The 25,805-nt window shown below is 58.2% G+C and overlaps 1 protein-coding gene across 1 annotated transcript; it reads right to left on the reverse strand.

Annotated features, from left to right (window-relative positions):
• Positions 1–1,896: 1,896 nt before the first annotated feature.
• Positions 1,897–24,815, reverse strand: PODN (podocan). The gene is made up of 11 exons (XM_081223884.1): positions 24,694–24,815; positions 17,825–18,141; positions 16,368–16,461; positions 14,926–14,990; positions 13,197–13,306; positions 11,892–12,048; positions 11,472–11,587; positions 10,257–10,914; positions 7,002–7,150; positions 5,669–5,881; positions 1,897–2,963 (listed from the first exon to the last, which is right to left on the reverse strand). The coding sequence occupies exons 1-10, from the start codon at positions 24,776–24,778 to the stop codon at positions 5,695–5,697; spliced, it is 1,938 nt and encodes a 645-aa protein (XP_081080010.1). The 5' UTR covers positions 24,779–24,815; the 3' UTR covers positions 1,897–2,963; positions 5,669–5,694.
• Positions 24,816–25,805: the final 990 nt, after the last annotated feature.

Genomic DNA, 25,805 nt, shown 5'->3' on the forward strand with positions numbered 1-25,805 from the left:
TAACACGTGGCCTCAAACAAACTGCTCTCCCCGAGGATGGGCCCAGCCTAAGGCCAAGACCGCTGCCTTCCATGTGCCACAGCCCATCCTGTCTCCTGTCCTACCAGTTATCTCTCACAAAGCTCACCCAATGTGGAGATGAGGATGTCTTCATCAGAGCCACAGGGCCCTTAGAAACACCAGGGCTAGCCTCCCACTGAACAGGTGGGCTGGCCGGGACTGGGGAGGCAGACTCACCTGGGATGCTTCAGTCAAGCTACCCATGTGGCCCTGGGGTCAGCGCTCCCCCAAAGCCCGTGTGATGAAGTGGAGTTAGATTTTCTATTCCCTTCTGTGTTTGCAAATTCAGTGATGACTAAATAAAGGTATTTTCTTTTTCAATCTTGTGCACCTAGCGACCATACTCTGGCCAGCATTTCTTTATTGGGCTAATACAGGCAGTCAAAGAGCAGACTGGCCTGTCTGGGCAGCCAGAGTACAGACAGGGCTGTCCAGGAAGCCAGAATGTCAACAGCCTTGTCTGTGTAGCTGGAGTGTAGACAGCTCTGCCTGGGCTGTCAGCGTGTGGACAGGCCTGCCTGGGCAGCCAGCGTGCAAATGAGCCCATCCTGGTGGCTGGAGTGGGGACAGGCCTGCCTGGGCCGTCACATGCAGGAGGTAGAGTGCAAACCAGGCTGCCCAGGGGCCTGTCTGGACAGCCACAGTGTGGACAGACCACTCTGCCCGCAGCCTGCGCTCTGCTCTGCAGGCAGGGCCCTGAGGTCAGTCCTCACAAAGAAACACATTTCCTCAGCCAGCCTGGCTCCTTTCAGTGAATGCTTTGCTTTAAGGAGGGGATGTGCCCAAGAAGTTTCTGGACTCTTCCTCCGTCATTCTCCTCAGCCCCTTGGTGCCTCCAGGAGGCTCGCAGGGGACACAGAAGAGCCCTGGCCACACAGCCTGCTCTGGACGTACTCTGGGGAGAAGTTGCAGCCCCAGGGTCTTAACAATGTGGAGCCCTGGAGACACTGAAGCTGGGGGAGGGGAGGGGCCTTCCAGGCTCACTCCGAGAATCAGGAGGGTACCTGCCTCCCAGCCCCCGCTCCTGAACTACTTCCATCCTCCTCCCAGGGCCATAGTCTGAGGAGCCCAGGAAGGGCGCCCGGCTCCCCCTCCCACTGCAGGGCTGAGGGCTGTAGTATCCACCATGGGAGCATCTTTCCTTCCTTAAGGCCCAGTCACCTAGGAGAGGTCAGATGTCAAGCTATCCTAACTCCCCACATGGTGTGGCCTGGCTTATTGGCCCCTTCCCTGTGTCACATCTCTAAGGCCCTTTGAGCAATGGTATCTGCTCCACACAAGGCAGGAACCTGCTCTTTACTGGGCTTGACAGGAGCATGCTTACACACCTGCAGTAGTGAGGGGCCACTACTTGCTGGGCATCTCATCCACTGTGGGGCAGCTCTGCCCGTCAGAGGTTTTTCTTTGCTCTAAGCCGGGTACTGCCTTCTGGTCCAGCTCTGGCCCTGCTGGTGGTGGTGGTACACTGGGCATGTCTGCAACTTCTTCCCTGGGCAGGTCTGCAGAGACCAGAGCCCCAGCTCCCAGGCCTGCCTCCAGCCCCTTTCCCACTCCAGCATCCTCTATGGGACAGACCCCATCAGGAATGCCCACTCAGTGCACAGGAGCCCTGAGCAGCCTGAAGCCGGCAAGTCCTTTGCTTGGATGCTCAGACCCTGGGAGTGCAGAGTGAGCTCACGGCCTAGTGTGGTGGTCCCAACCTGCTGACCTCCACCCAGCTGAGGGGCTGCACCTGCCTCCAGGCCGCCTTACCTGCAACTAAACCCTGCGTCCCTGGACCTCTGCCTGTGTGATTACTTTGTGGGCCCCGAGAACTGAACTCTGCACTGACTCCTGCTGGTCCAGAAGGTGCTGAGGTGCTTGGATCCTGCCCACCCGGCCAGGCATGAGCCCAGCACCTGGCAGGAAGCACACATAGACACGGCCACAGGCTGCCAGACTGGGGTAATGCTTTTATATTAGTTTTTCTGTAACAAGAAAAATCTGCTTTGAAGTTTTTATCATTTTTTTTCCTTAAAAAAGAATAAAAAAACCAAAGGCACCCAGAACTCCCCTCAGGCCCAAAGAATAAAAAAGTTCTCTCATCGGTGCAGCTGGGCCCTTCGCTCTTGCTGTGCCCGGCCCCATGGCCTCCGCCTAGTTCCAGCCCAAGGGCCCTAGCGGCCCAAGGGCCCTAGCGGCCCCAGACCTTCCCTCTGGCCTCAGGGGGGCTGGTCCATCAGAGACGTGCCTGCAGCCGGCCAGGGCCTGGCGGGGAGTGACGGCCCCAGTGGTGGGGAGCCAGGTGGGCGGGCCAGGGCAGCAGTCCTGAAGGTTCCTGTCCCCAGATGGAGGGAAAGGAACAAAAGCCAGCTTTTGTGAATTCCAGAGGGTGCAGGCACCTGGCCGCAGAGAGGATGGAGGTAACTCTGTGTCTTCCGCAAGGGACAGACGGACGGGCAGACAGTCAGCCAGCAAGCTGCTCTGGCCATTTCTGGCTGGGGCAAGAGCTCTTGGCAGCATAGGCCAAGGAGGGCTGTTTGCATGTGACTCGTGTATGTGTGTGTATGTACGTGTGTCCACGGGGCAGGGAACAGGCACCCATGAGTGCCGGGGCAGGTCAGACCCTTCCTCGAGTCTGCAGGACTCAGGAAGTGATGGCGGTGTTGGGTGTGGGGTGAGAGTGGGACATTTGGAGGATGATGTGCAGCTGTGTGGTGTGTGTGGGTGCGGTGGGTGCGGTGTCTGCATGTGTCTGGCTGCGGATGAGATGCAGGAAGGGGTGGGTGTGGGAGACTGGGTCCAGCCTGTGTGCGGAGCGGGGGCCCGGCAGGTGCTGCGCTGGGTGTGTCTGTGAGCGAGGCAGAGTGGGGACGCACAAGGCTCAGGCACGTGCTGCAGAAAGGCTCCAGCGGTCCGTCATCCTGCAGAACACGCGGGAGAGTCAGGGGAGGCCAGGGCAGACCCGCCAACCACGACCAGCCTGGGACAGGTAGATTAGAGCTGGGGGCTCTGGGAGGGTCAGGCAACTGCAGGCCTGAGGGGGAGGTGCCCCGGGGGTCCAGAGCCAGCGGGTCACCCACCAGGAGGTGCTCCTGGGGGGCCTGGTGTGGACTGAAGGCACTTCGGATCTCTCTGGCCTTTCCCAGGGCCTCTCCTAGGGTCCCGCTCAGCACACCTGACCGTGGCCAATGTCCTCTAAAGGGGGCAGATCTTCTCCACCCCAGGACCCAGGGTACCCCTCGTGAGGGCCACAGCATCCTCACTGAATGGCCAGTCACCCCAGTCGCTGACCCCTGGCTCTGCCTGAGGACAATGCATGGAGAGAAGGGGCTCCAGCTTCATGGCCCAGGGCCCCAGGAGTCAAGTAAGATGACTCCCGAGCACTGCCTCTGGGCCTGCCCTCCACGCTTGGATAGCCAGCCCAGCACACTGCTCCCTCTGTCATCCACTGGACCCCTTTCCCCACCTCCCTCTGTCATCCACCCACGGTATCCTCAATCCCCCTCAGGCCTTTCTCTGACCCAGGCCCCACTTCAATTCAGCATCCGAACAGTGGCCCAGTGGCCTCCTCCCATGGCCACACCCTGGCCCCAGGACTCCCAGCTCCGCTCACTCTGATTCTCCCTCCTGATCACACCTCTCCTCCTGGCTACTCGCCACCACTGTGCCCACTCTCCAACATCCCCCCCAGGAGACCAACCCCTCCTGTCTGCACCCTCTTCCCTTCCCAGCCTGACCCCCAGGCTCCGCGAGGCAGCCATTCTCTTGCCAGTACCCTCAGTTTCCTTGTTCCTTGCCCTCCTGTCCCACACACCTGGCCAAAACCCCAGCCATGGACGGATCCAACTGGTCATCGTCTCCACACCCACCCCCATCTGCTGAGCACCTCCTGCTGCACAGAGAGGTGTGCATCAGGCAGGTGCGACTTCATGTGCAGCTACCAAGCCACTAATATGCGTGTAACTGCAGCCACTCGGTCCTCCGTCCTCCTGACACAGTGAAAGGAGCAGGGACCCTCCTGCCCAAGCCAGTCCTTCCTCCTGTTCCCACAGGGATAGCTACACCCAGCTCTCTTCTCTTATATTTTATAACTCCCCCCTCCACACTGCCCCTCCCCATCAGCCCTCAAGCCAGCTCTATCCCTTAAAAAAGGCATAACGTGAACAGAGCCCTGCCTGAACTTCACGCCCCCTTTCCCACCACCACCCTCTTTCATCTCTTCACAGTCAAACTTCTTAGAAGTGTCTACACTCCCTGGACCCTCTCCTTTCCAGCCGCTTTCTCCACCCTCTTTGCCCCTGAAGCCGCTCCCCACAAGGTCATGGTGACCTCCTTGTGGATAAATCCGGTGAGTCCGTGGCCATGCTCGGCTCTATCAGTCTGTCAGAAGCACGGCTGATTCCCTCTACTTCCAGAGAACCCTGTGCATGGAGGCATAATGGGCATGCACACGTATGTGTGTGTGCACGTGTGCACACAAGGGCACGTGTGCCTGGGGAGGCATGTGCGCATGTACTCGCATGCACATACGTGCATGCAATGGTGCACCTGTCCTGCATCTGTGAATGTGCGATGGAGTATATGTGTCTCTGTGTGCACATGTGTGGTGTGTGTTTGAGTGTGTGCTTTGTGTTAAACATGTGTGTACATGCTTAGACGTGGGTGTGAGCGTGGGTACCTGTGGGTTGGTGTGCTGTGTGCACGTGCAGGTGTTTGTGTTGCACACGTGTGTAATCACCCTCTGTCCTGGGCTGCCTGCATTTCTCCTGTCTCAGTCCCCCACTGCTCTGTCCCGGCTCCTTCCGCCGTTCCCCTCCGGCTGGCCGTTTTCCCTCTCTCTCTCTCTCTCTCTCTCTCTCTCTCTCTCTCTCTCTCTCTCTCTCTCCCTCCCTCCCTCCCTCCCTCTCTCTCTCTCTCTCCCCCTCCCTCCCTCCCTCCCTCTTTCTCTCTCTCTCTCTCTCTCCCCCCCAAGGCGAGCTCCCCCAGCCTCCTGTGGCCTCAGTGACTGTTTCAAGGCTGACGATGCCTGGACCCCCATCTCCAGCCCAGACCTCACTCCTGAGCCCCAGACCCACATATCCAGCCCACGCTGAACAACCCCTCCAGCGCCCTCCAAACTCATCACTCCCCCCCACAACCTGCTCCTCCCAGTACTGTCGTCCACCTGGAATTCCAAGCTAGAACTGGCATCTTGTCTTCTCCCTCACCCCATGTCCAGCAGGATTACTTGGGCTCCTCTAGTGTGCACCCCCAGACTCTTTTCAGGCCCAGCTGCTTGTCTGCATCCTCACCGCCCGCCCCCAGCATCTCTGACTTGGATACAGCAGTAGCCTCCTCCCGGGGCCCCACATTCATTCCCTGCTCCCACCATCCCAGCGCCTGTGCGGGTCCCAGCAGGGATGCATCACCCTGCATGGAGGCCCCCAGCACCGGCCGGCCTCCCACAGGTGCACTGTCATACCCGACCTCTCACTCAGGGCCTGAGCATACCAAGTGCCCTAACAGATTTGCAAAATGAATGATGAAGCAGGGGACAGAGGGTGAAGAAAGGACAGAAAGACCCAAACTGGGGTCAGGGCCAGGAAACTGGTGAAGCAGGTTAGTGCACCCCACACAGACCACCTACCTATGTCAGAGCCGGTTACCCTGTCACTACCACCTTTCCTTGTCCTCCTCATCCTCCTCGTCCTTGTCCTTCTCCTCCTCTTCCTCTTCCAACCGGCCCCGGTCCTTGGAAACGTCACTGTACTCATGGTTGCCTTCTATGTCCAAGACCTGCAGGTGCTTCAGCCTCCGGAAGGCACTTTCCACCACAGAGCCCACAGCCAGCTTGTTAAACCTGTGCAGGCCACCCATGTGGGGTCAGCGCCGGGGGCTGACCACGCCCCACATTGACCCAGCCCAGAAGTGGAGCGCAGGGGACGGGCCCTCCAGGAAGACGCGCGGCAAACACAAAAGGAGGCGGCTCAGGAGCACAGGTGTCACAGGGAGCTCAAGCTGTTCAATGTGGCTGCTGCTGGGGGGTAGGGGTGACCCAGTGCAGTGGAGGGAAGGCCTCCCCCATATGTGCTCTCACTATGATTGGGGGGGCAGACACAGACACCTCCTCTCTGCCTGCCCTTTGGCATTAACCTCTAGGCCTGAGGCTCCTGCGCTGCCAGCCTGGAGTCGCCTTGGTGCCAGGTGTGGAGGGGCACACAGACAAGGCCAGGGCCAAGCTGGGCCAGGGATACACTTAGGTTTGCGAAGGGGGAGGCTGGGCTCTCTTCTCAGGCCCCCTCAACTCTCTGCACCTCAGTCTTCTGCAGGAGCCGAGAGGCACAGGTCACACTGCACCCCGATGTCACCCAGCCTGGCCTTCTGGGTCACACAGCCCCTGGGAGTGCACATACTGCCTTACTCTGATCTGTCTCCTCTCTGACTTGGGGGATGGGGATGGTGGGAAGAACCACCCTGGCTCTGCTGTATGGAAGTTCCTTGCGTAGCTGGGTCCCCTGAATCATTCTAAACCCCCAGAACCCAGTGAAGACCTGAACATCTGCTGTCCTGGATCTGAGGCCCAGGCGCAGCCTGGCCAGCTGTGGGCACAGTGGTCACCTGTGCTCTCTGGGCTTCAGCCTTCCCAGCTGTAAATTGGGAAGATGCTTTCTGTGGTCCCCTCCTGCCACAGGAACATCAATAATACCCAAATGCTCTGCTTTTTAAATCTTCCAAAGCCCTTTCACAAACCTATGAACCTCACCAGGCCTGGCCAGGACTGTCCCCACCCTTGAGCGCTGAGGAAACAGGGGCTCAGTCGGGTTCTGTGATGTACCCAGGGTCACACAGCTGGTCAGCAGGAAAGCTAGGCTTCAAATACTGACCTCTACCTGCCAGTGGTTCCCATGTGCCCTGACTATCCTGCTGGAGCCGGGCCAGTCCCCAGAGGGGCACGTGCAGGGCCCCAGACGACCTCCTACCTGAGAAAGATCCCTTTGAGGTTGGGTGTGGAGTCAAAGGCATTGGCGGGCACAGTACTGATCTTGTTGTTCTGCAGGTACAGGTACTCAAGCGACTCGGGGAGCCTCTCGGGGATATCCGTGAGCTGATTCCCGGCGATGTCGAGCAGCTGCAGGGGTGACCAGGGGAGCCAAAGCACTTAACAGCATGCCAAGCTCCCACCAACTCCAGAGCCTATCTAAATCTCATAACCCTGTGAGGTGGGGTCTATAATTATCCCCATTTCCAGATGAGGAAACAGAGGCTTAGAGAGGTTCAGAGATCTATCCCAGGCCATACAGCCTGTACGGGCCAGAGGCCGGTGCACCTGACTCCGAGCCCTTGTTCTAATTGATGTACATCCTACTCCGCTCCTTCTGCCTTCCCACAGGAATTCACGGCCGAGATGTCTAGGTGTCAAAGTCCTCCCTCCTTAACACACCTGTCACCGCCATCAGACTAAAGACCCCAGAAGGGCAGGGGCTAGGGGTCCTCCAGTCTTTAAATCTCACCCCAGTGGTGTCAGATGAGGGTGGAGATGGGGCTGCTCATTTGTGGATCTCAGGGCCATGTGGACAGGGGCCAGGGGCAAGGGTTCAAAGCCCACAGTGACCTTGGCATGGCAGCCAGGCCCCAGGCTGGTCAGTCTCAGAGTCAAAACAGGCCTAGAGTCCAGGAAGCAGGTGGCCAGGAAAATGGGGTAGTTTTCCCAGGGAGAAGGACGCACCTGCAGCAGGCAGGAGACCAGGACGTGCCCGGGCCCAACTCACTGCCTGCCCCTTGGGCTGTCAGCACCCTTGCCCCGACATACACCTGTGCAGCCACAGGTGGGCTTCCATCATCTCTAAGCTCCCTCCTCACCCTGACGGGCTGGGGCTCAGGGCCAGGAAACTGGGGGCCATGAATCCAGATGCAAGATTCAAGGGGAGCACTCGCTTCAGTCACCTGAGGGAGCCTCCTTGTCACCTCCCCTACCCAGCAGGGCTCCCTGCTCCCCACTGGGTTCCTTCCACATGGTTCCAGCACTTCCTCATTCATTCCAAACATCCTCAGTGCCTGCCCATGGGCACTGGGGGCATGGAATCCACTGAGACGCTGCCTCCGTGCTCAGGAAGCCAATCTGGCAGGGGAGATGGACGCAACAATCTGACAGTAGCAGCAGTGGAACTGGGCTGTGATGAGGGAGCCTGGGGGAGGGGCCCGATCCAGCCTCGGGTGGAGGGAATAGACTGGCAGCCAGTGCAGGCGGGGGCTCTGAAGCAACAAGAGCAGCTGCTTGTAGAAAGATCCAACAGTGAGAGGAAGAGCCCCCTCCACCAGACACCTCATCCCCGACTGGACTCACCCGGGGAAGGCATCTAACCTGCCCATCACCGGTGGCTTCCTGGAGGAGGTGACACTTTAGCTGAGTCCAAGGTATATTATAAGCTCTAGGAGGGTAGTGAGTGACCCTGGCTCTGTTTTATTTCCCTCTGGGTCTTCAGTTCTAGAGCTGTGTCTGCACATGGTGAAGCTGGGTACAGGCTTGTGGAATGAATGAATGAGTAGGTGCCACCAGGGTGGAGAAGGTGCTTCCAGCAGAGGGGACAGTATGAACAAAGCCCAGTGCACCTGGGAAACGGAGACACTAGGCTGGGAGCCGGGGCAGACTAGGCCTTGAAGGCTCTGGCAAGGGTGCTGGTCTGGGTTCTAAAGGCAGCGGGGAGACACAGAAGGGTCCTGGGTGGGAGTGTAAGGTGAGCATGTTTTTTTCAAGATACCCTCTGACTGCATGTGGAATCTAGGAGTGGAGAGCTCCTAGGAAGCTGGGGTCCAGGAAAGAAATGGGGAAGGCTTGACTTGGTGGTATGAGCAGTAGGGATGGAGAGAAGTGGAGAGATGGGGAGATGTGATGGTAGAGTTGGCAGGGTTTAGGGACAGTGGGCGTTGGAGGGCAGACAGCGTGCAAAGGGGGTGTCAGGGCAGCATCCACATTTCCCGTGGACGCTTGGGTGGATGTTGCCCCCTTCAGCGAGTTAGAAAATGCAGCAGAAGGAGTAGGTGTGGAAGAGAGGATAATGGGCTTTGGGCCCCTTAAGAATACCCAAGAGAGACTGGCACAGGTGGTTGGATCCTGGTGTCTGGCACTCGGCCGGGCTGTCTGGGTTGGGAGAGACCCCAGCTGCTCCTGCAGGGCCAGCTGCCAACCCCCAACTCCACCTTCAGGGTTCTGCCCCACCTCCCAGCCTCCCACTCTCAGGGCCTCTCCCCTGTACTCCCCTCAGACATCCCCACCCTGACAGCTCCCCACACAAGCATGTACCATGCACCTATCACGACGAGGGCCCTGGTCCAGCAGGAAACACAACAGACTAAAATGCCCGCCCCTTGTTCTAGCAGGAAGAGCAGACAACAAACAAGCAAACAGATGATCTCTTGTCGGAAGGGATGAGGGTTATGAAGAAAAACAAAGCAGAGGAAGGTGGCAGGTGGTGAAGGAAGACCTCCCAAGGAGCTGATATCTAAGCAGAGCCCTGAGGAAAAGGGAAGAGCAAGGCCTGAGGACATCTGGGAGAGAGGGGCCTGGTCAGGCAGCAGAGCCTCCCAGGTTTCTCTAATGAAGTTCCCTTTCCGCCCCTCATTGGGTTGGCAGGTTTCACTTGTAACCAAGGAGGCTCAGTTCACATGGCCAGATAGCCCTCCTGTCTCAGACTCTGGCCACGGGAGCCTCGCTCACTGACCAGTCCCAGAAGCCTCAAGTACACCCCCCTAGACTCTGCAGACTGGTGAGGTCAGCACCCCTCACGGGCCTGCCGTCCTCCCCTGCCCCAAGCCCAGCCTTCTCCAGGCACCTATCCTTTGCCCACAGGGGGGTGAGCTCCACTCTCCCATGCCACCTGAACTGTCCCTGCCCCCCAGTCCTCCTGAGCAATGCCCAGTGCCCCCCGCACCTGCAGCCATGACCTCCCCTTATCCCCACAGGGCTCCTCAAGCTCGTCCCTGCAGGTGATGAGCTCTGCCTAGCCATGTCCGCTGAGCTCTGCCCTGCGCTCCTGTACCGCGAGCCCGCCGTACCCTGGCTATGGCCCAGACCCCCTACCCTAAGGCCCAGACTGCCCAGCGGGTACCTCCCTCACGGCCCAGCCCTCCCGCCCACCCCTCACCCGGGCCCAGCAGATGGGTGGGCTCAGGGCAGCCAGACCAGTAGCCCCCCAACACGGGCATGGCCCTGCCCCCGCCTCGCCCCGCCCCCTCACCTGCAGACCAGCGAGGTCGGCCCAGGCACGGGGGGCCAGGGCCCGGCTGCGCAGCCGGTTGCCCGTGAGGTAGAGCTCCCGCAGCTGGGCCATGCCGGCCAGCGCCCCGCGCGCCAGGGCGGCCAGCTCATTGCGCTTGATCTTCAGCACGTGCACGTTGCGCGGCAGCCCGGGCGGCAGCGTGCGCAGCCGGTTGCCTGACAGGTCCAGGGAGCGCAGCAGGCGCAGCTTGCGGAAGGCATCGCGGTGCACCTGCGGGCTGGTGATGCGGTTGTAGCTGAGGTTGAGCTCCTCCAGGAAGTAGGTGGTGGCAAAGTCGTCGCGGCCGATGCCGGTGATCTGGTTGTGCAGGATCATGAGGGTGCGCACGCGGCGGGGCAGGCCACTGGGCACGCGCTCCAGCGCGTTGTTGTACAGGTGCACCGTGTGCAGCCGTTTGAGGCCCTGGAAGGCCCGCGGGTGGATGCCCTGCGCGCGCAGCTTGTTGCTGTGCAGCAGCAGGTACTCGAGGCTGCGGATGGGGGTCAGCACGTCTGCGTCCACGCTCCGGATGGCGTTCTTCTCCAGGTGCAGCAGCACCAGGCTGCGCGGCAGCCCTGCCGGGACCCGCGACAGGTTGTTGCTGGACAGATCCAGGTACTCCAGGCTGGAGAGCTTCCTGGAGGGAGGCGGGGGATCAGGCCAGTGGGCAGGAGCCCACATGGCACTTGTTTCCAACATTATTCCCAAGGGAGGTGGCAGGGGACCTGCCTCTAACTCATCCCAGCTCCGCCGCTAGCTGACTGGGGGACCTCAATCCTCTCCGAGGCTCTCACTGGTTTGATGCAATGACATATTGATATAGGGAGGATCTAGCATGGTTTCTGACACATAAAAGTTTATTTGAAGACTAACTGTTTTACTAACGCCTTTTGTCCTTTTAGGCTACCCGGGCCCTAAAAACTGAAAATAGATTTGCCTTCAACAAGTATGTTTGAGTTTCTATTTTGTACGAAGAAGACAGCCTCTGCAAACACTTCCTTGCCTTATTAGAATTTTGGCAGGCCTTACATATCATTATTCTTGGGGACAGAAATGTCAGTAAAGGCAAAAGTCTCAAAGTTCCTTCTCTGTGGAAACTGGCCAGGGGCAGGTGGGCAAGGGCCTGGCCATGTGAGCCCTGGGAAGGGCTTCCTGGGTGCCGAGCTCACACTGAGGGCCCAGGTAGGGGCTCACCAGAAGGTCTCGTTGTCCAGGCCCTTATCAGTCAGGTAGTTGTTCTGCAGGTACAGCTCACGCAGGTTGCTCAGCTCACTGAAGGCCCCTGGTGGGATCTTCTCCAGCTTGTTGTTCTGAGAGGGGGGACGGTAGGGAGGGGAGCGTGAGGGGCGGCCAAGGGGCAAGGGCAGAGTCTTGGGATGAGGTGTGGAGAGGGGTCTGGCGGAGCCACGGGGAGGGGCCCAGGCCTAAAGTACTCCCTGTGGGGCTGACAGCCAGGTGCCCGGGCTTCTGCTTGTTTCTCCTCAGCAGACGCTGTGCCCGCCGGCACGTGCTCAAGGCCCCACAGCCTTACTGCTGTGCCCGTGTGGGACTGGGCTCTTCCCCTGCTGTGGGTCCCTGCTCTGGCAGTGTTCCTCCCTGCCCTCTCCCTCCCACCTTGAGGTGCAGCTTGTACAGGGCAGGTGGCAGGTGCTTGGGCACGTGGCGCAGGAAGTTGCTGGACAGGATGAGGATCTCCACGTTGCTGGAGCCATTGAACATGTTGTCCGGCAGCCCAGCATCCGCCAGCTTGTTGTTGTGCAGGTACACAGACCTAGGGGATGAGGCACAGGTGCTCACCCACCCAGGCCTCCCAGCCCCGGCATCACCTCACCTGGTGAGGCTCCAGACCTTGCTCAGTTTGGGCCTGGGGCCCAGGGCACCGTCCTCCCATCTCAAGAACCTCAGACCCCGCCAAATCCAGTCCCCCCTACATAGCCGAGGGGACCAAGGACCCACCCCACAAGTTAGTGGAAGAAACAGGATTTCCTGACCCCAAGTCCCTGCTCCTCTATATCCTTCAAGGTTCTCAGTTGTTCCTCTAGTGTTGCAGCCCTGGAGTCCCTGCCTGTCGGCTTTACACAGCTGGCTCTGAGTTCTGTGGACTTCCTGAGAACGGTCCTATCCTTATCACCTCTTTGTCCCTAGTGCCCAGCACAGGATCCTGGCTCAGAGGAGGTGACCCCTCAATTCATTCAGCAAATATACAATGAGTGCCTCCAGGTGACAGGACTGTTCTAGATCCTAAAGATATAGCAGTGGACAGAACCAACAAGCCCCTGCCCTCATGGAGCCACCATACTACAAGGAGAGAAGATAAGGAACAAGAGAAATCCACAGGCAATATAGTTCATTCTTGCTGTGTGGCCTCTCTTGGGCCTCAGCCTTTTCATCTGTGGGAAGGGGCCATGCACAGCAACTCCGACTCCTCCAGGGAATGGAGAGAATCGAGGTGACAGATTCAGGGACAGAGTGGCACCAGAGGTTGTCAGCACCTTCCCTCCCCAACACCACCCTGTGCTGCCCACACAACTGTGCTGGGGGGACTCACTCCTCCCAAAGCAGCTCTCAGCGAGGGATGGCTCTGCCTGTTGAAAGATGCTCCCTTCCCCTGGGGGCTGGGGAAGGAGGGAAACACCCTCACTCGGCTCCCCGCAATTCCCCAGATATCACCCTCTGTCCTCGCCTCCTGTACTGATCCCTCCTCATCTTTTAGGGGTCAGTCTTCCAGATCCTGTGCCCTGGCAGCCCTGGGCGTCTGTCACCGCAGCCCTGAGCATGGGGTATCATGCCTGCTCTGCACAGCATGCCCCTCCTCCAGGGCCTGTCTGGGCCCTTGGGCCCCACTCAGGGCTGGCAGCCTCTGCCTCAGCTCCTGCCTTTTCTCCAGCCTAAGCCCAGGGCCCCCCTCTGACCTCTGACCTCAAGTTTGGCTTCTGGCCAAAGGTGAGCCCGTAGATCTTGGTGAGATAGTTGGCAGCAAAGTCCACACTGATCAGGGCATTTGGCAGGAACCGGGGTGCCAAGGTCAGCTGGAAAGGGAAGAGTTGGTTAGAAGGACCAGTGGCAGGTCAGAGGCTGCTGCTGAGTTACACTACCTGCTGCTCATCTGAGCCCCTTCAATTCGTCTCCTCCCTGCAACCAGAGCCATCTTTCTAAAATCCTCAGTAACACAAAATCAGTTCCCCATAGTCCTGAGCTTGGCACTCAAAGCTCTCCAGCCTGTCCCCTGCTCTGCCTGTTCTCCTGGTCTCTCCCCTCATTGCCCCCCGACACTGGCCCTCTGTGCAGCCACAGTGAGCACCCACACTTCCCCAGACCCGGCTCACAGTGTCTACCCTTCATTCATTCAATAGTAGTCCCTGTGTCTGCAATATTCCAGGCACAGTTCCAGGCACTGGACATGTCCTAGGGAACAAGATACAGAGATACCTCCTTCCACCTCCACCACCAAAGCTTACATCCTAGTGAATAAACAGGAATAAAAGCATCTGAGAGTGATCACTGCTCTGCAGGGAATTCAAACAGACTGATGACAGAGAACGACTGGGTTGGGTGCTTGGGGAACAGGTAACACTTAAGGCATGACAGCACCCTAAATGCTGTCTGCGGGGAGAGCACCCACACAGCAGGGGCAGCAAGCAGAGGCCCTGTGTGTGGGGTCTGCCAGGCCTGGGGGTGAAGCGGAGTGTGAGGGGGCCAGTGGGGAGATAAGAGAGACACGCGGCCCCAGGCCACACAGATCTGCGGGCCTTGGGGAGACGTGTGGGTTTCTTCCTGGGCCGAGGTTGAAGCCACAGGAGGGTTTTAAGTGGGGAGGGGAGATGGAGTGGTAGAAGTGAGGCACGATTTTGTAAAGCCCCTCTGGCTGCTCTGAGGAGAAGGGGCAGCAAGCGAGGAGGCAGGGGCTCCACGTCTGTGTCCCGCTGCGGGATGGCGGTCCTGGGCTGCTGGGTGTGGGGAGCTGAGGGCCTGCAGTGGGACCATACGTGCATGAGCGAAGCACACCTGGATTTGTGGCTCTGACCAGTGGTGTTGCAGGTAGTTGGAGATGCCCTTTCCAGAGGTGGGGAGACAACGGGACGACTGGGGTTTGGGGGCTGTGGCAGGAAGCACCAACCAGTTCTACTTCTATTAAAGATCTGGGGGAGATGCTGAGGAGGCAGGTGGACCTTTGAGTCTCAAGTGGGAGTAGGGGAAAGGCTGGAGACTGCCTCTGGATGTGGCCATGATGTAGATGGGTGTTACAGGCCAGGGAGGAGAGACAGTCTCCTTGAGAGTTCAGAGAGAGGGGGCCAGGACAGAGCCCGGGGGCAGGCCAAATATCTTGAGGTTGAGTGCCTTTATGTCTTCACTCATGCTGTCCCTTCTACTGTGGTGCCCTCCCCCTTGAGGCCTCTGGCTGAAATCCTATTACCCTTCACGGCCCTTCAAATGCCATCTCCTCCAGGAAGCCCTCCAGCACCCCCTCCCCATAGGGATGAGCTCTCACCCCACTATGCCGATGTAGGTCTCAGCCTCTGCCATTATCTGACCGCTCTGAAGCCCTGGGTCTGGGCCATGTCTGAGCAGCAACAGGAACCCAGCAGCTAGCCCAGAAGAGTCCCTGGTGCTTAGCCCCCCACACCCTGCCCTGCTGAAGGCCCCTCACCTTGTTATTGGCCAGGTACAGGTAATTGAGGTTGATCAGATGCTCAAATGCCTCCTCCGGGAGCCCTTCAAAGGACAGGCATCAGTCAGAGCCCTGGATGAAGGAGACGCTACAGGGGAGCACGTGAACACTGACCGCCCCCACACGCACCCCACTTGCCAGGACAGGGAGGTACTCCCTGGGGCAGGTGTGGCTGTGACCCCTTCCCAGCCCCACCCAACAGGCTTGCCCAGCCCCTTTTCCTTCCCCTGGCTCTCAGGGGCCCAAGCTGAGAAGAGCAGATGGGAAGTGTCCACTGAGAAATGACTGATCCTTCACCTACTCAGGGCAGCCTGGGTGGGAATGGGCCCCCATAAGGTCAGGCCACAGGGCAGAGGACCTGCCAGGAAGGAGTGCGTCCCTGGGGGCAGCCCCAGAAGGGTCCTCTTCATACCTAGCCCCACAGCAGGGCAGGGCAGGTCTGTGGCCTCTGAGCTTCCACCCCACCTGGCCCTCCCCTGCCCCATCTGGCAGATGCAGGGTCAGAACTGGGCTGTCACTGGGAGCCCGGCCAGGCTGGCCCTTCTCCAGTCCTGAAGTCGGCCTCTGACACTCAGTTCTGGGCTCCCAGACCCTCAGATGCTGGGACTCACCCAAGTATCTAACTAGAGGGAACAGTTACATAAACTGTGCAGCATCCCTTCATAGAATACCCTGTGTATAATAATAGCCACGGAGAGTTTTTAGCAACATGAGATTTGCAGCTGAGCTAATTGCTAAGTGAAACAAAGCAGTTCTAATAGTTATAATATTCATACTATCAGTCCAGCTATGAATTTAAAAACACAAGGAAAAGGGCTGGGCTGAATTCTGGTGATGGTTGTACAACATATAAACTTACTAAAACTCATCAAATTGTACATTTAATTCGGGTAAACCTTATGGTATATAAATTATGCTTTTTCTTAAAATGGAAAGAAATATACCAAAATGTCAATAGTGACTAAACTCCAAGTGGCAGAATCATGAGTGGGTTTTTTTTATTCCATTTTATTTTCTATATTTTCCAAATTTTCTACTATAATCAGAAACTATTTTCATCATCAGAAAAATGATGAAAAATAAATTTTAAATTTATTTATAATTTAAATTTTTAAAATTTGAGGACTCTACACTGTTTGATTCTAAAGGCCTTCTGTGAACTGAAGAGTCTGTGACTCTTCAGGACCTGGAGTCTGAGTTGCTCTGAAGCCTCTCCCCTGATCGGACTCCCGGGTCTCAGAAACGCCCAGTGGCGGCTGTTAGGCAACCAACCACAGGGAGTCCCTGCCATGGGGCCCCAATGCCAGCCCAGCCTAGGCCTCCTCTTTCCCATATGCCAGGGTCTGCAGGGCGGGCCTCTCCCCATGGGCACCCAGTTCCCTGCCTGGGGTCCCGGTCCCCAGCCCTGGGTGATCCCTCACCTCGGGAAGTCAGGCGGTTGTTCTGGAGGTTCAGAGTCTCTAGCCGATTCAGCCGGGAGAGCTCCCTGGGGTAGATCTTCTCCAGCTGGTTGTTCTGGGGAGTAGGGGGATGGGGGCGGTGAGGAGGCAGCATGAGGGGGTGCCCAGGACTCCTGCCCCATTAGAGGCCTGCACCCACCCTCAGCCAGAGTCCCAGGAGCCAGTCCCTCTGTTGGGTGCTTCCCTTGGGATTCTGCCCCGTGGTGGACGAACCCTGGGGACCGGCTCTGAAGCAAGCCCAGATGTGGGCATTGCAGGCTCAGCAGTAACCACAACAGAGGTGTGGGTCCCTCTTCTAGGATCACCGCGCACATGCACATGGGCATCCACAGGCAGTTCAAACTTGGAATGTGGTCTACCCTCCACACCTGCTCCCTGCATGTTCCCACTTAGTGACAGGTGTCCCAGCCCATTCTCCCCTCCCCCAAGCCAGAAACCACTTTTAGTTCCCTTTCTATGCCCTGTAGGCCCCACTACCCTTGAGATGCTTTAAAACCTGGGTCAGATACCACCTCCTCCAGAAGCCTTCCTGGGTTGGATCAGGGGGCTGGATTAGGAGCTGCCCTGGCCTCACAGCACTAGTCCTTTATCTCTATTTGTTATCTCTACCTGTTTAGGTCTCTGCCTCCCTCACAGACTCTGAGAGCCTCAAGGGCAGAGCATGTCCGAGACCTCCCTACGTGCCCAGCACCCCACATAGGAGCAGAAACATACAGCAGGTACACAGGAGCTATTTGATGAATGAAGCAACAGTAAGGGCTGCCCTCAGCTCGTCCCTTTCCCTCATAGGCTACCCCGGTCTTGGGCTCCCACCACTGGCCAGCCCAGACCCCACAGGGCTACGTGACCGTGGGCCAGTCACTTTCCTTCACTGGGCCTGGTCTCCTCTGGAAATGGGTGTGACAGACCCTCCCTCTCCCCCAGGGCTGCTGGGCCACACGAGGGTGTCATGGGCGCACCAGCGCTCCCTGAGTCCCCGTCTGGAATGCCATGTCCCACTTCTTCAGGTTCTAAAATCTAGCCTGTGCCTCAGCTGGGGAGAGCACTGTGTCCCCTGAGCCCCCAAGGCACCCCAGGGGGGTCTGCTTTGCTCTCACTTTCCTGGCCTGTAATGGAGTCTGAGGTGCCCTGTCTGTCCAGAGGGTCAGCTGCCGGGGAGGTCTGTGTCTGTTCTCAGGGCCTGACTCTGCTGACAAGGCCTCAGCCCAGACTCCCCCCGTGAGACAAAGCAGGTCATGAGGTCACTGTGCTCTGTACCTAGGACGCGGGCGGGGGGGCGGTTCACGCCCCGTGGTAGAGCCAGCCTCCTCGAGTCTGACCCGCCCTGCGTCTGGGGGCTGTGGCGCGGGTGGTTCTGGGGCGGGAGTCACCGTGTGGGGGGCGGGCCCTGGTGACCGCTGGCGCGGCGCCGGCCTCACCTGCAGGGACAGGTGGTTGGTGTGCTCAGGCAGGTCCCCCGGGAACTCGCGCAGGTCGATGCCGCCGCAGTCCACGACCCCCTCCTGGGAGCAGGCACAGTCTCGGGGGCAGTCGATGGTGGGCGGGCCGCGCCCCGGCTCCTCAGGGCTCAGGACCAGCACCGGCTCCTCTTCCACGAATTCATTCTCTTCAGGGCTCAGGCTGTGGGCTCCACTTCGGCCAGACACGGGGGCCCTCACGGCGAGCCCCGGTCCCAGCTGCAGCTGCAGCGGCAACAGCAGCAGGAGCAGCAGTGCCCTGCTCCGGGCCATGGTGCCTGCAGGAGGGGTCAAGTCAGACCCACCTGGGCACCAGGACTGACTTAACCTGTCAGGTAGAGCAGGCAGGGGACCAGGGCCCACGAAAGTCATAATGGGGCCCTCCAGGCCACAAGGCGGAGCCCACTCTGGACCCTGTCCTCAGCATGCATCTGACCTGCTGGCTGCCACCCTCCCCTCCCACCCACCCCCTCAGGGCTGCCCTCTGGAGGGGTCGGGGTGAAGTGAAGCCCTGTCCTTAGGCAGGTCTGCAAAGCCTCCCACAACCCTCACAGGCCTGACCTCAAGGAATCTGTACCCCCATTTCACAGAAAGGAAAGCTGAGGCCCAGGAAGAACTGTGACTTGCAGGGCTTGGTCTGGACTTTGCTGAGCTCTCGCTGCCCTGGCACAGGCAGCGCTGAGGCCCTGTCCCTTCTCCAGCAGCCACAGGCCGTGGTGGGCCAGCACCAGCAGGGTGTGTCCCAGCTCCTCAGCCTGCCATTCTAGGATCTTCAGGACGTGGCCCTGCCTCTCTTCCAATCCCCCCCCTCACCTGCCCCGCTTACACAGGTCTGTTTAGTATAGTAGCTCCTGTCTCCAGGCCTTTGCATGTGCGTTCCTTCTGCCTAGAACAGCCTCCCCCTCTCCTGTGCAATCAGCAACTTCTCCAAGAACCAACTCCAGTGTCAGATCCCCTGAGATAACTCTGAGATGTCCCAGGGCTCTGCATCACTTTGTTGCCTCGGGGCTTTGCATGAGTTCGGTTGGGTTTTGAATATGTGATGTTGTCTTTCTCCCACACAGGGCTGTGAGCCACTTTCTGTCTCTGTGTGCCAGGCACAGAGTAGTCATTAGTGAATGGAGCTGCTGCTGCCCCCAGAGCCCCCCAAGTCCTGTTCCTGCTTACACCCTCAGCTGCCCTCACCAGGGACAGCTTTGCTCACGTGACCACTGCCACCTGCAAGAGACCACGCCCCAGCATGTTCCCTTGGGACAGCAGGGAGTAGGGGTATAGGGATGGCCTCAGGCCATTGAGGAAGATGCTGGGGTTTCATCCTCCAGGCAGCTATGGGCGTGGCTTGGCTCTGGGCTGGTCCCTGGAGCTCTCTTTACAGGGACTCACTTAGAAAACATGTCTGGGGTGTGGTAAGTTGTAACAGGTGGTAGCTCAGGTACACTGACTCTGGAGTCATACACACCCCAGTTCACGTCCCCCTCTATCACTTAGTGGCTCTGACCTTGCTGAGCCTCAGGTTCCTCATCTTACAATGCACATAATATATCGAACCTCAGAGCTCCAGGGAGGAGTCAGCAAGATAGCAGATGCGAAGCACCCATTAGGTGATGAGGCGTTGCTGTCACTGCTGCAGTGATTATGAACGCAGGTACCAGATAAGCGTCCAGGCCTGGGGGCACCTGCCGCAGTCTGAGCCTCTCTCCCCACCATTAGAGCAGAGATCACAACCCAGAGTGGTTAGAAGGGTCTGACGAGATGCTGGGCCTGGGAGGGTTGGGCACCTGGGAGCTTGATGATGACACTGATGTCTGGTTAAGAAAGCAGGCTCTGGAGCCAGAGAGCCGGAGCTTCGAGCTCGGCTCTGGCTCTTATCAGCCGTGTGACTTTGGGCAAGTTTTGTCACCCTCTAAACCTCACCTTCCTCACCCGTCCATTGGGTGGCCCCAGAGCTGTCCTACTGGGGATACTGTGAGAGTCAGTGGGATGCACATACTGCACACAGTAAGTGCTCAATAAATGTTAGCTCTCTGCTAATTAGCTCTACCACTAATATCTGATCCATGTGCACTGTTCACATCCCAACCACGCCACTCTCCGCTTCAGAACCCCCTGCTTCTTCCCTTTCCCGTGTAGCTCCTGATCGTGCTTTTCCAGTCCAGTCCCAGGCCCACCTCCTCCCAGATGTGGCCCTCCTCCTAGCCTCCTGTGAATTCCTGCTGCCCTGTGACTGCTGTGGTATTTCAGATACTGCTTTGCCTTACGTGTTGGCTCAGCCACTTCTTGAAGGTGAGGCCCCATCTGCCCCCAGCCCTGTGCTGGGCATGGAAGATACAGGTAAAGTACACAAGGCCCCTGCCCTTTGTTGTCAGGAGGCAGCAGACCCCAGGTCAATAACCACTGCCCACCAGACTGGGTGAGCCCTGTAAAAGGGGCCCCAAGGTGCACGAGGTCCTAGAAAGCAAGCTGTAAGGAGAGAGAAGAGGGCTGGCAACCTGGATTGCTTGACCCTATAGGTAGGTCCAGAAGGTCTAAGCAGACTTGGGCCCCAGCCACTGGCCCATCAGAGCACCAGGGAGCCCAGCACACACAGCTCCCAGGCTCTGTCGGCAGCAGTGAGCGATGCATGCTGCAGCCCAGCCCTGCCTGCCCTACTACACCCCTGCTGCTCCGTGCCCTGACCAGATGCGCCATAAATCCTTGGCCAGTCTACAGACCATCATTCCCAGGGCACGTTATAACCCCCCAGCTAGGTCAACAGCCTTCAGTCCCTGGCGCCACCAGCATTAGACCAGAGTCTCCCCACCCTGCCTGCCTGCCTGCCTGCCTGACCCCACTGCAGATCCAGACTCTGGGAGGCGGAGTATGGGCACAGGCCCAGGCCCCAGATTCAATCCGGGCAGGAGGCCAAGGAGGAGGATCCTCCCCACATACCCTGTACGCTCACCTTCAGTTTCATATCTGTAAAGGTCTCTAAACTGTATCTGTAAAAATATTTAATTTATATTAACATCATGAACCATATTGAAAATGTTATCCTCACCACTTTATAGATGAGGAGCTGAGGCCCAGTGGGATTGGCCAATGTAACACAGCTGTTAAGTGGCAAGGCTGTGCTCCCAGCCTGAGTCTTAACCACAAAGCCATGAGGCCCTTCCTTGGGCCAAGCACAGCTGGGCACCAAGGACCCAGACAGACGACTCAGGTATGTCTACTATCCTTAAAAAGCTCACACCTGCACTGTTCAATGTGGTGGCCACATGTGGCTACCAAGCACTTGAAATGTGGCTACTCTAAATTGAGAGGTGCTATAAGTATAAAATGTAGTGTACATGGATTTCACACACTTAGTACAAAAAAAAGTAAAACATCTCATTAATATTAATGATATCTTATAAAATATCTCATTTATTTTTATAGTGATTACATAATATTTTGGATATTTTGAGTTAAATCATTAAAGTTTTGCCTGTTTCATTTTACTTTTTTAACGTGGCTTCTAGAAAATTTTACATTACACACTTGTGGCTTGCATTTGTGGTTCACATTATATTTCTAATGGTCAGTGGTGGTCTAGATATTATGTGTAAATTAAGTATTATAATCCCAGTGTCATCAGAGGTGTGATAGAGGGAATCTAGCATCCGTAGGGACCCAGAGAAGGCCTAGGTGTGCCCGAGGCCTAAGTCTGCCTGATGCCAAGAAGACTTCCAAGAAAACGTGATGCTTTATTTAGCCACGAAGGATGAATATTAGGCAAAAGGAAAAGGGTGATACAAGCAAAGGGGTCAACATGTGCAAAGGCCCTGGGGCAAGAGAGCCCATGTTACCTCTACAAAGCTCACTAGAGTGTCTGGTGTGGTGTGGGGACTGGGAGAGATGCAAGTGGGCAGTGGCCACAGTCCAAGCCAAGAAAGAACTTGAAAGCCAGGTTAGGAAGACTGACCCTTATCTTAGGAGAAATGAGGAGCCATTGAAGAGTTGGAGTGTGGCGTAGGCAGGTTTATGGAGGGACCAGTGGGGAGCTCTCAGAGGCTGTGCGGTGGTGCAGGCAACGGATAATAAGCCTGGTCTGGGCAGAGGGAGGTGCTGGGCTGCAGGGATGGAGAGAAGGAGGTGGATTCAAGGGAGAGGGAGGAAGAACAGACAGGGCTTGGAGAGTGGTGGCCCCAGTGCCACGTCCCCCTCCTCCTAGCTTGGCCAGCCACCCTCAGGATGTTGGGATCCTGGGCAACTCCAGCTCCATCACCTAGTTTACCGTGTGACTTTGGCGACATCACTGACCCATCTGAGTCTCAATTTTTTTTGTTTCTCTAAGAATGTGGAGCAAGATAAGCCCCCAAAGCCCCTTCTTTGTGCCTAGCCATGTTGGAGCTGGGTGTGGAAGAACAGAGGAGAGAGCCTTCCTAGTCTCTGGAAGTCCCCAGAGTGAGGAATCCCCCTGCTGAGCAACAGCAAATGCTGGGCGAGAAGGGCAGCTCAGTCCGTGGTGAGTTGTTCCAGTCCTGACTGCTGTGTGAGCCTGGACAAGTCCCTTCACTGCTCTGAGCCTCTGTTTACTAGTCTAGGCAATGGAGATGAGAGCTCCTCGTGAGGTGTAAATGAAATGACATGCCCAGCTGATGCTGGCGCCCAGCAAGTGCAACATACTTGGGGTTACTCTTACTGAGGAAGTACCTGGGACCCGCTGTCACCCACCCACTCACTCGCCCCAGGGAACCAAACCTTAAGGTCCTGAACTGCTTAAGTGGGGGATTAAGGCAGGACTAGTAGAAGGAAGGGGAAGGGAGAACCAAATCAGGAGGTAGATCCTCAAACCCCAGCACCGCCTTCCTTCTCCACTCAAATTCAGTAAAGATTTGCTGACCACCTGCTCTGTGCTGGGCCCTGAACAGCTGTTTCTTATTGACTATAACAGAAATCCCAAGACTAAGAGCTAGTCTTTCTATTTTGCAGATGAGGAAACTAAAGCACAAGGAGGCTCCCACTGCCGCCCATCTCCAGCAAGCTCCTACTCAAACGCTCCTGCCCTGGGAAGCTGCTCCTGCCCCCTTGGCTGGGTTAGGGAGTCCCTTGATGCTCCCACAGCACCCTTCAGGGCTCAGCTGAGTCTTTCCTGACTCCCCAGGCAAGAAGCAGGTGCTCAGGAAATGTTTGCTGAATGAAGGAATGTATTTGTGGAAGGCAGAGTTGGAAAGAGCTACAGCATTATTATCTGGTCTGATTCCCTCAGTTTACTGATTAGTATTTTAAAGGCAAGGCCAGGATTAGAATTCGTGTCTTCTGACTCCTGCTTAGAGCCTTGAGCCTGTCTTGAAGACTGAGGAAGAGTTCTCTAGGTGGACAAAGGGGAGGAAAGGCACTCAGGGCAGAGGACAGGGCATGAGCAAAGGCACAGTATGGGGAGGGCAAAGAGGGAGGTATGTTTAAGGAAGGGTAACAGGGAACGAAGGTCCAAGTCTCCAAGGGCATCAGGCACTTTGCTAACGGGTTGATGATAGGGAGCTATCAAGGGCTGTAAGCAGATCATGGTTGGAGCTCTTACGTAGGACTCTACCAGGCCTAAAGGTGCCACCACTAGTCACCCCTGTCCCAAGATTCAGTTAGAAGGGACAAAGTATGCTCCCACAAGGTTTCATGAAAGCATTCATGTGAATCTGACATTTCTTAACTTGCACTCTAGTTTAGAATCGGCTGGGCCCTGGGCCCTACAAGGGGACATGACCACCCAGGAGCTCCCGTGGTGCCTTGTGTAGCTGAGTAGACCACAGCTTCACCTTCCCCAGCCAGCCCGAAGTCCTAGGGCAGACGCTCAGGTTGCGTGACCCTCCGACGTTCCGTGATGCCCGGCAAGCGACGGGCGCGTATCCTTCTGTGCCTCCCGGACCGGATCGGGACGGTCAGTGCCGCACGCATGCACGCTTGTGTCTGCTCCTCTCCTGAAGTTCAGGCTGCAGCTGCCTCCCACCCCCAGCCTCGGCCCCAGCCCCGGGGGCCGCCAGGAGCTCGCCGACGCCCCCTCTTCCACCTGACAGCGCATCAGGTATTCTAACGCCACGATCTTATCCTCAGCCCAGGCCAGCCGGCGGTTCAAGGACCTTCAGGCTGGGGGCTTTGGCCGCTTTCGCCGCGGCGCGCCGGCCTCGCCCCCCACCCCGCGCTCCGCGGCCACCCCCCTGCCCCCTCCTCAGTCCTGCTGTCCCAGCGGGGAGGCAGCCGGATAGACAGACTGACACCAGGACCCCAGCTGAGAGCTCTGGCTCAGCGATTGCGCGGCGCGGGGCCGGGGAGCCAAGCCAGGAGAAGGACGGGAAGGGGACGCACGGGCTGTCCGCGCGTCCTGGGGGCAGATCTCTGTCCCTCTATAGGCCTCAGTTTCTCTGTCTGTAAAGATGTCGAACGGTGGGCTACCTGGGATGAGCTGACGTGGAAAGACACGGGCATATTCAGCGCCCAGGCTCTAAGTACAGGGGTCCTCGACCCTCCCCGGTTCCACCTGCCCCCCACATTCCCTGTTGCCTGCCTGCGTCCTTCCACTCCATCCCCCACCCCATCCGCCCTCAGATTCTTTCCAGATGTGCGCAGCAGGAGGGGCCGGGGCTGGGACCAGCCTCTGGCGGGAGAGAACAGGCCCCTGCGGGGTGGGAATCGCGGGGGGTCGCGCCCCCGAGGGAGAGCTCTCCGACTGCGCCCTCCGTGTAGGGCTCCGACTGACGGGGCGAGATGCGCGGCCCCGCCAGGCCAGCTGCTGGAGCCGTCGCACCAGGCGGGAAGTCCAAGTCCGCTGCCCAGCTCGGCCCCGGCCCTCGGCCCACCCGGCCGCCCGAGCCCGGTACCTGCTGCGCCCCCGCGCCGCGCCCCGCCGGCTGACCGCCCTCTCCCGAGTCTCGGCTGCGGTCCGCTGGCGCGGGCTCCTTCCATTCAAGTCCAGCCGTGCGATCGGCGACGCAAGTTTTGTTGTGGGTTTTCTCCTCCCCGCCCCTCACCCGCCCCGCGCGCATCTGCTGGACGCCAGCCTCCTCCGGACACAGGCGTAGGGTCCCCGCAGGCGGGGGCAGGGGAGGGCCCGCCTCTCCCCCCGCGTTGGACTGGGCCGAGCCCCACTTCCCGGGGAGGCAGTGCCGCCGCACGGACCCCCTCACCCGCTCTCCGCCCTGGCGGGGCCGCCGTACCCACCCCCCGGAACCCCCCCACTCCAGGAGACTGGGAAGGCGGGGTGTCTAGCCCGCAACACTTCCTAGTTCCCAGCCTTCCCAAGTGGAACTGGACCCCCTCTAGGCCCCAGCACCTGAAAGGAGGGCCGGAGAGAGGGCCCCTTCCACCAAGTGCCTCTTAGCTCTTCCTTCCTCACGACAGAGGATTCTGCAACCGCTCCAGGCGCGAGTACCTTTCCATTCACTCTCCCACCCGGGGGTCCTGGGCCGTGGCTAACGGGGCCTCCAGCCAAGACCCTACTGGGCCCATTCCCGGAAAACTCCCCCCACGTCCACCTCGGCCCTGGGCCCACAGCCTGCTGAGCCTTGAAGGACGATAAATTGCGCTGGGAGTAGGGTGCATGGGGATCCCAGTCGCAGGAAGACTAGGGGGGTGAGCCGTGAGCCCTCGCGGCACCATACTGCTCCCAGGAACTGAAAACGTTTCCAAGTCAAGGAGCATTAACTACTAGCAGCTGAAGCAACACCGTTTGGCGCCAGGGTCTTTGGTGGTAGAACGCAGTCAGGCTGGGTTTAGGTGGTACTTGGCACCTCCACGGCCTAACAAGGCTCTCCCCCATACCTGCTCTGGCCTGTGGACAGAGCACCCCCAGCTACCTTACCTGGCTGCCCTCCTGCTGGAGAGGGAAAAGGATAAGTGACTGCAACTTGGGACTACTCGCTCAACTTAAATTGCCAGGGCCCTGAATGAATGAACAGCTGGTGTAAAAGCTCCAGACCTTTCACTGCTTCTG

The sequence above is a fragment of the Mesoplodon bidens genome (genome assembly GCF_964165515.1).
Source record: "Mesoplodon bidens genome assembly, chromosome: 2".
In the NCBI taxonomy this organism is placed as follows: Eukaryota; Metazoa; Chordata; class Mammalia; order Artiodactyla; family Ziphiidae; genus Mesoplodon; species Mesoplodon bidens.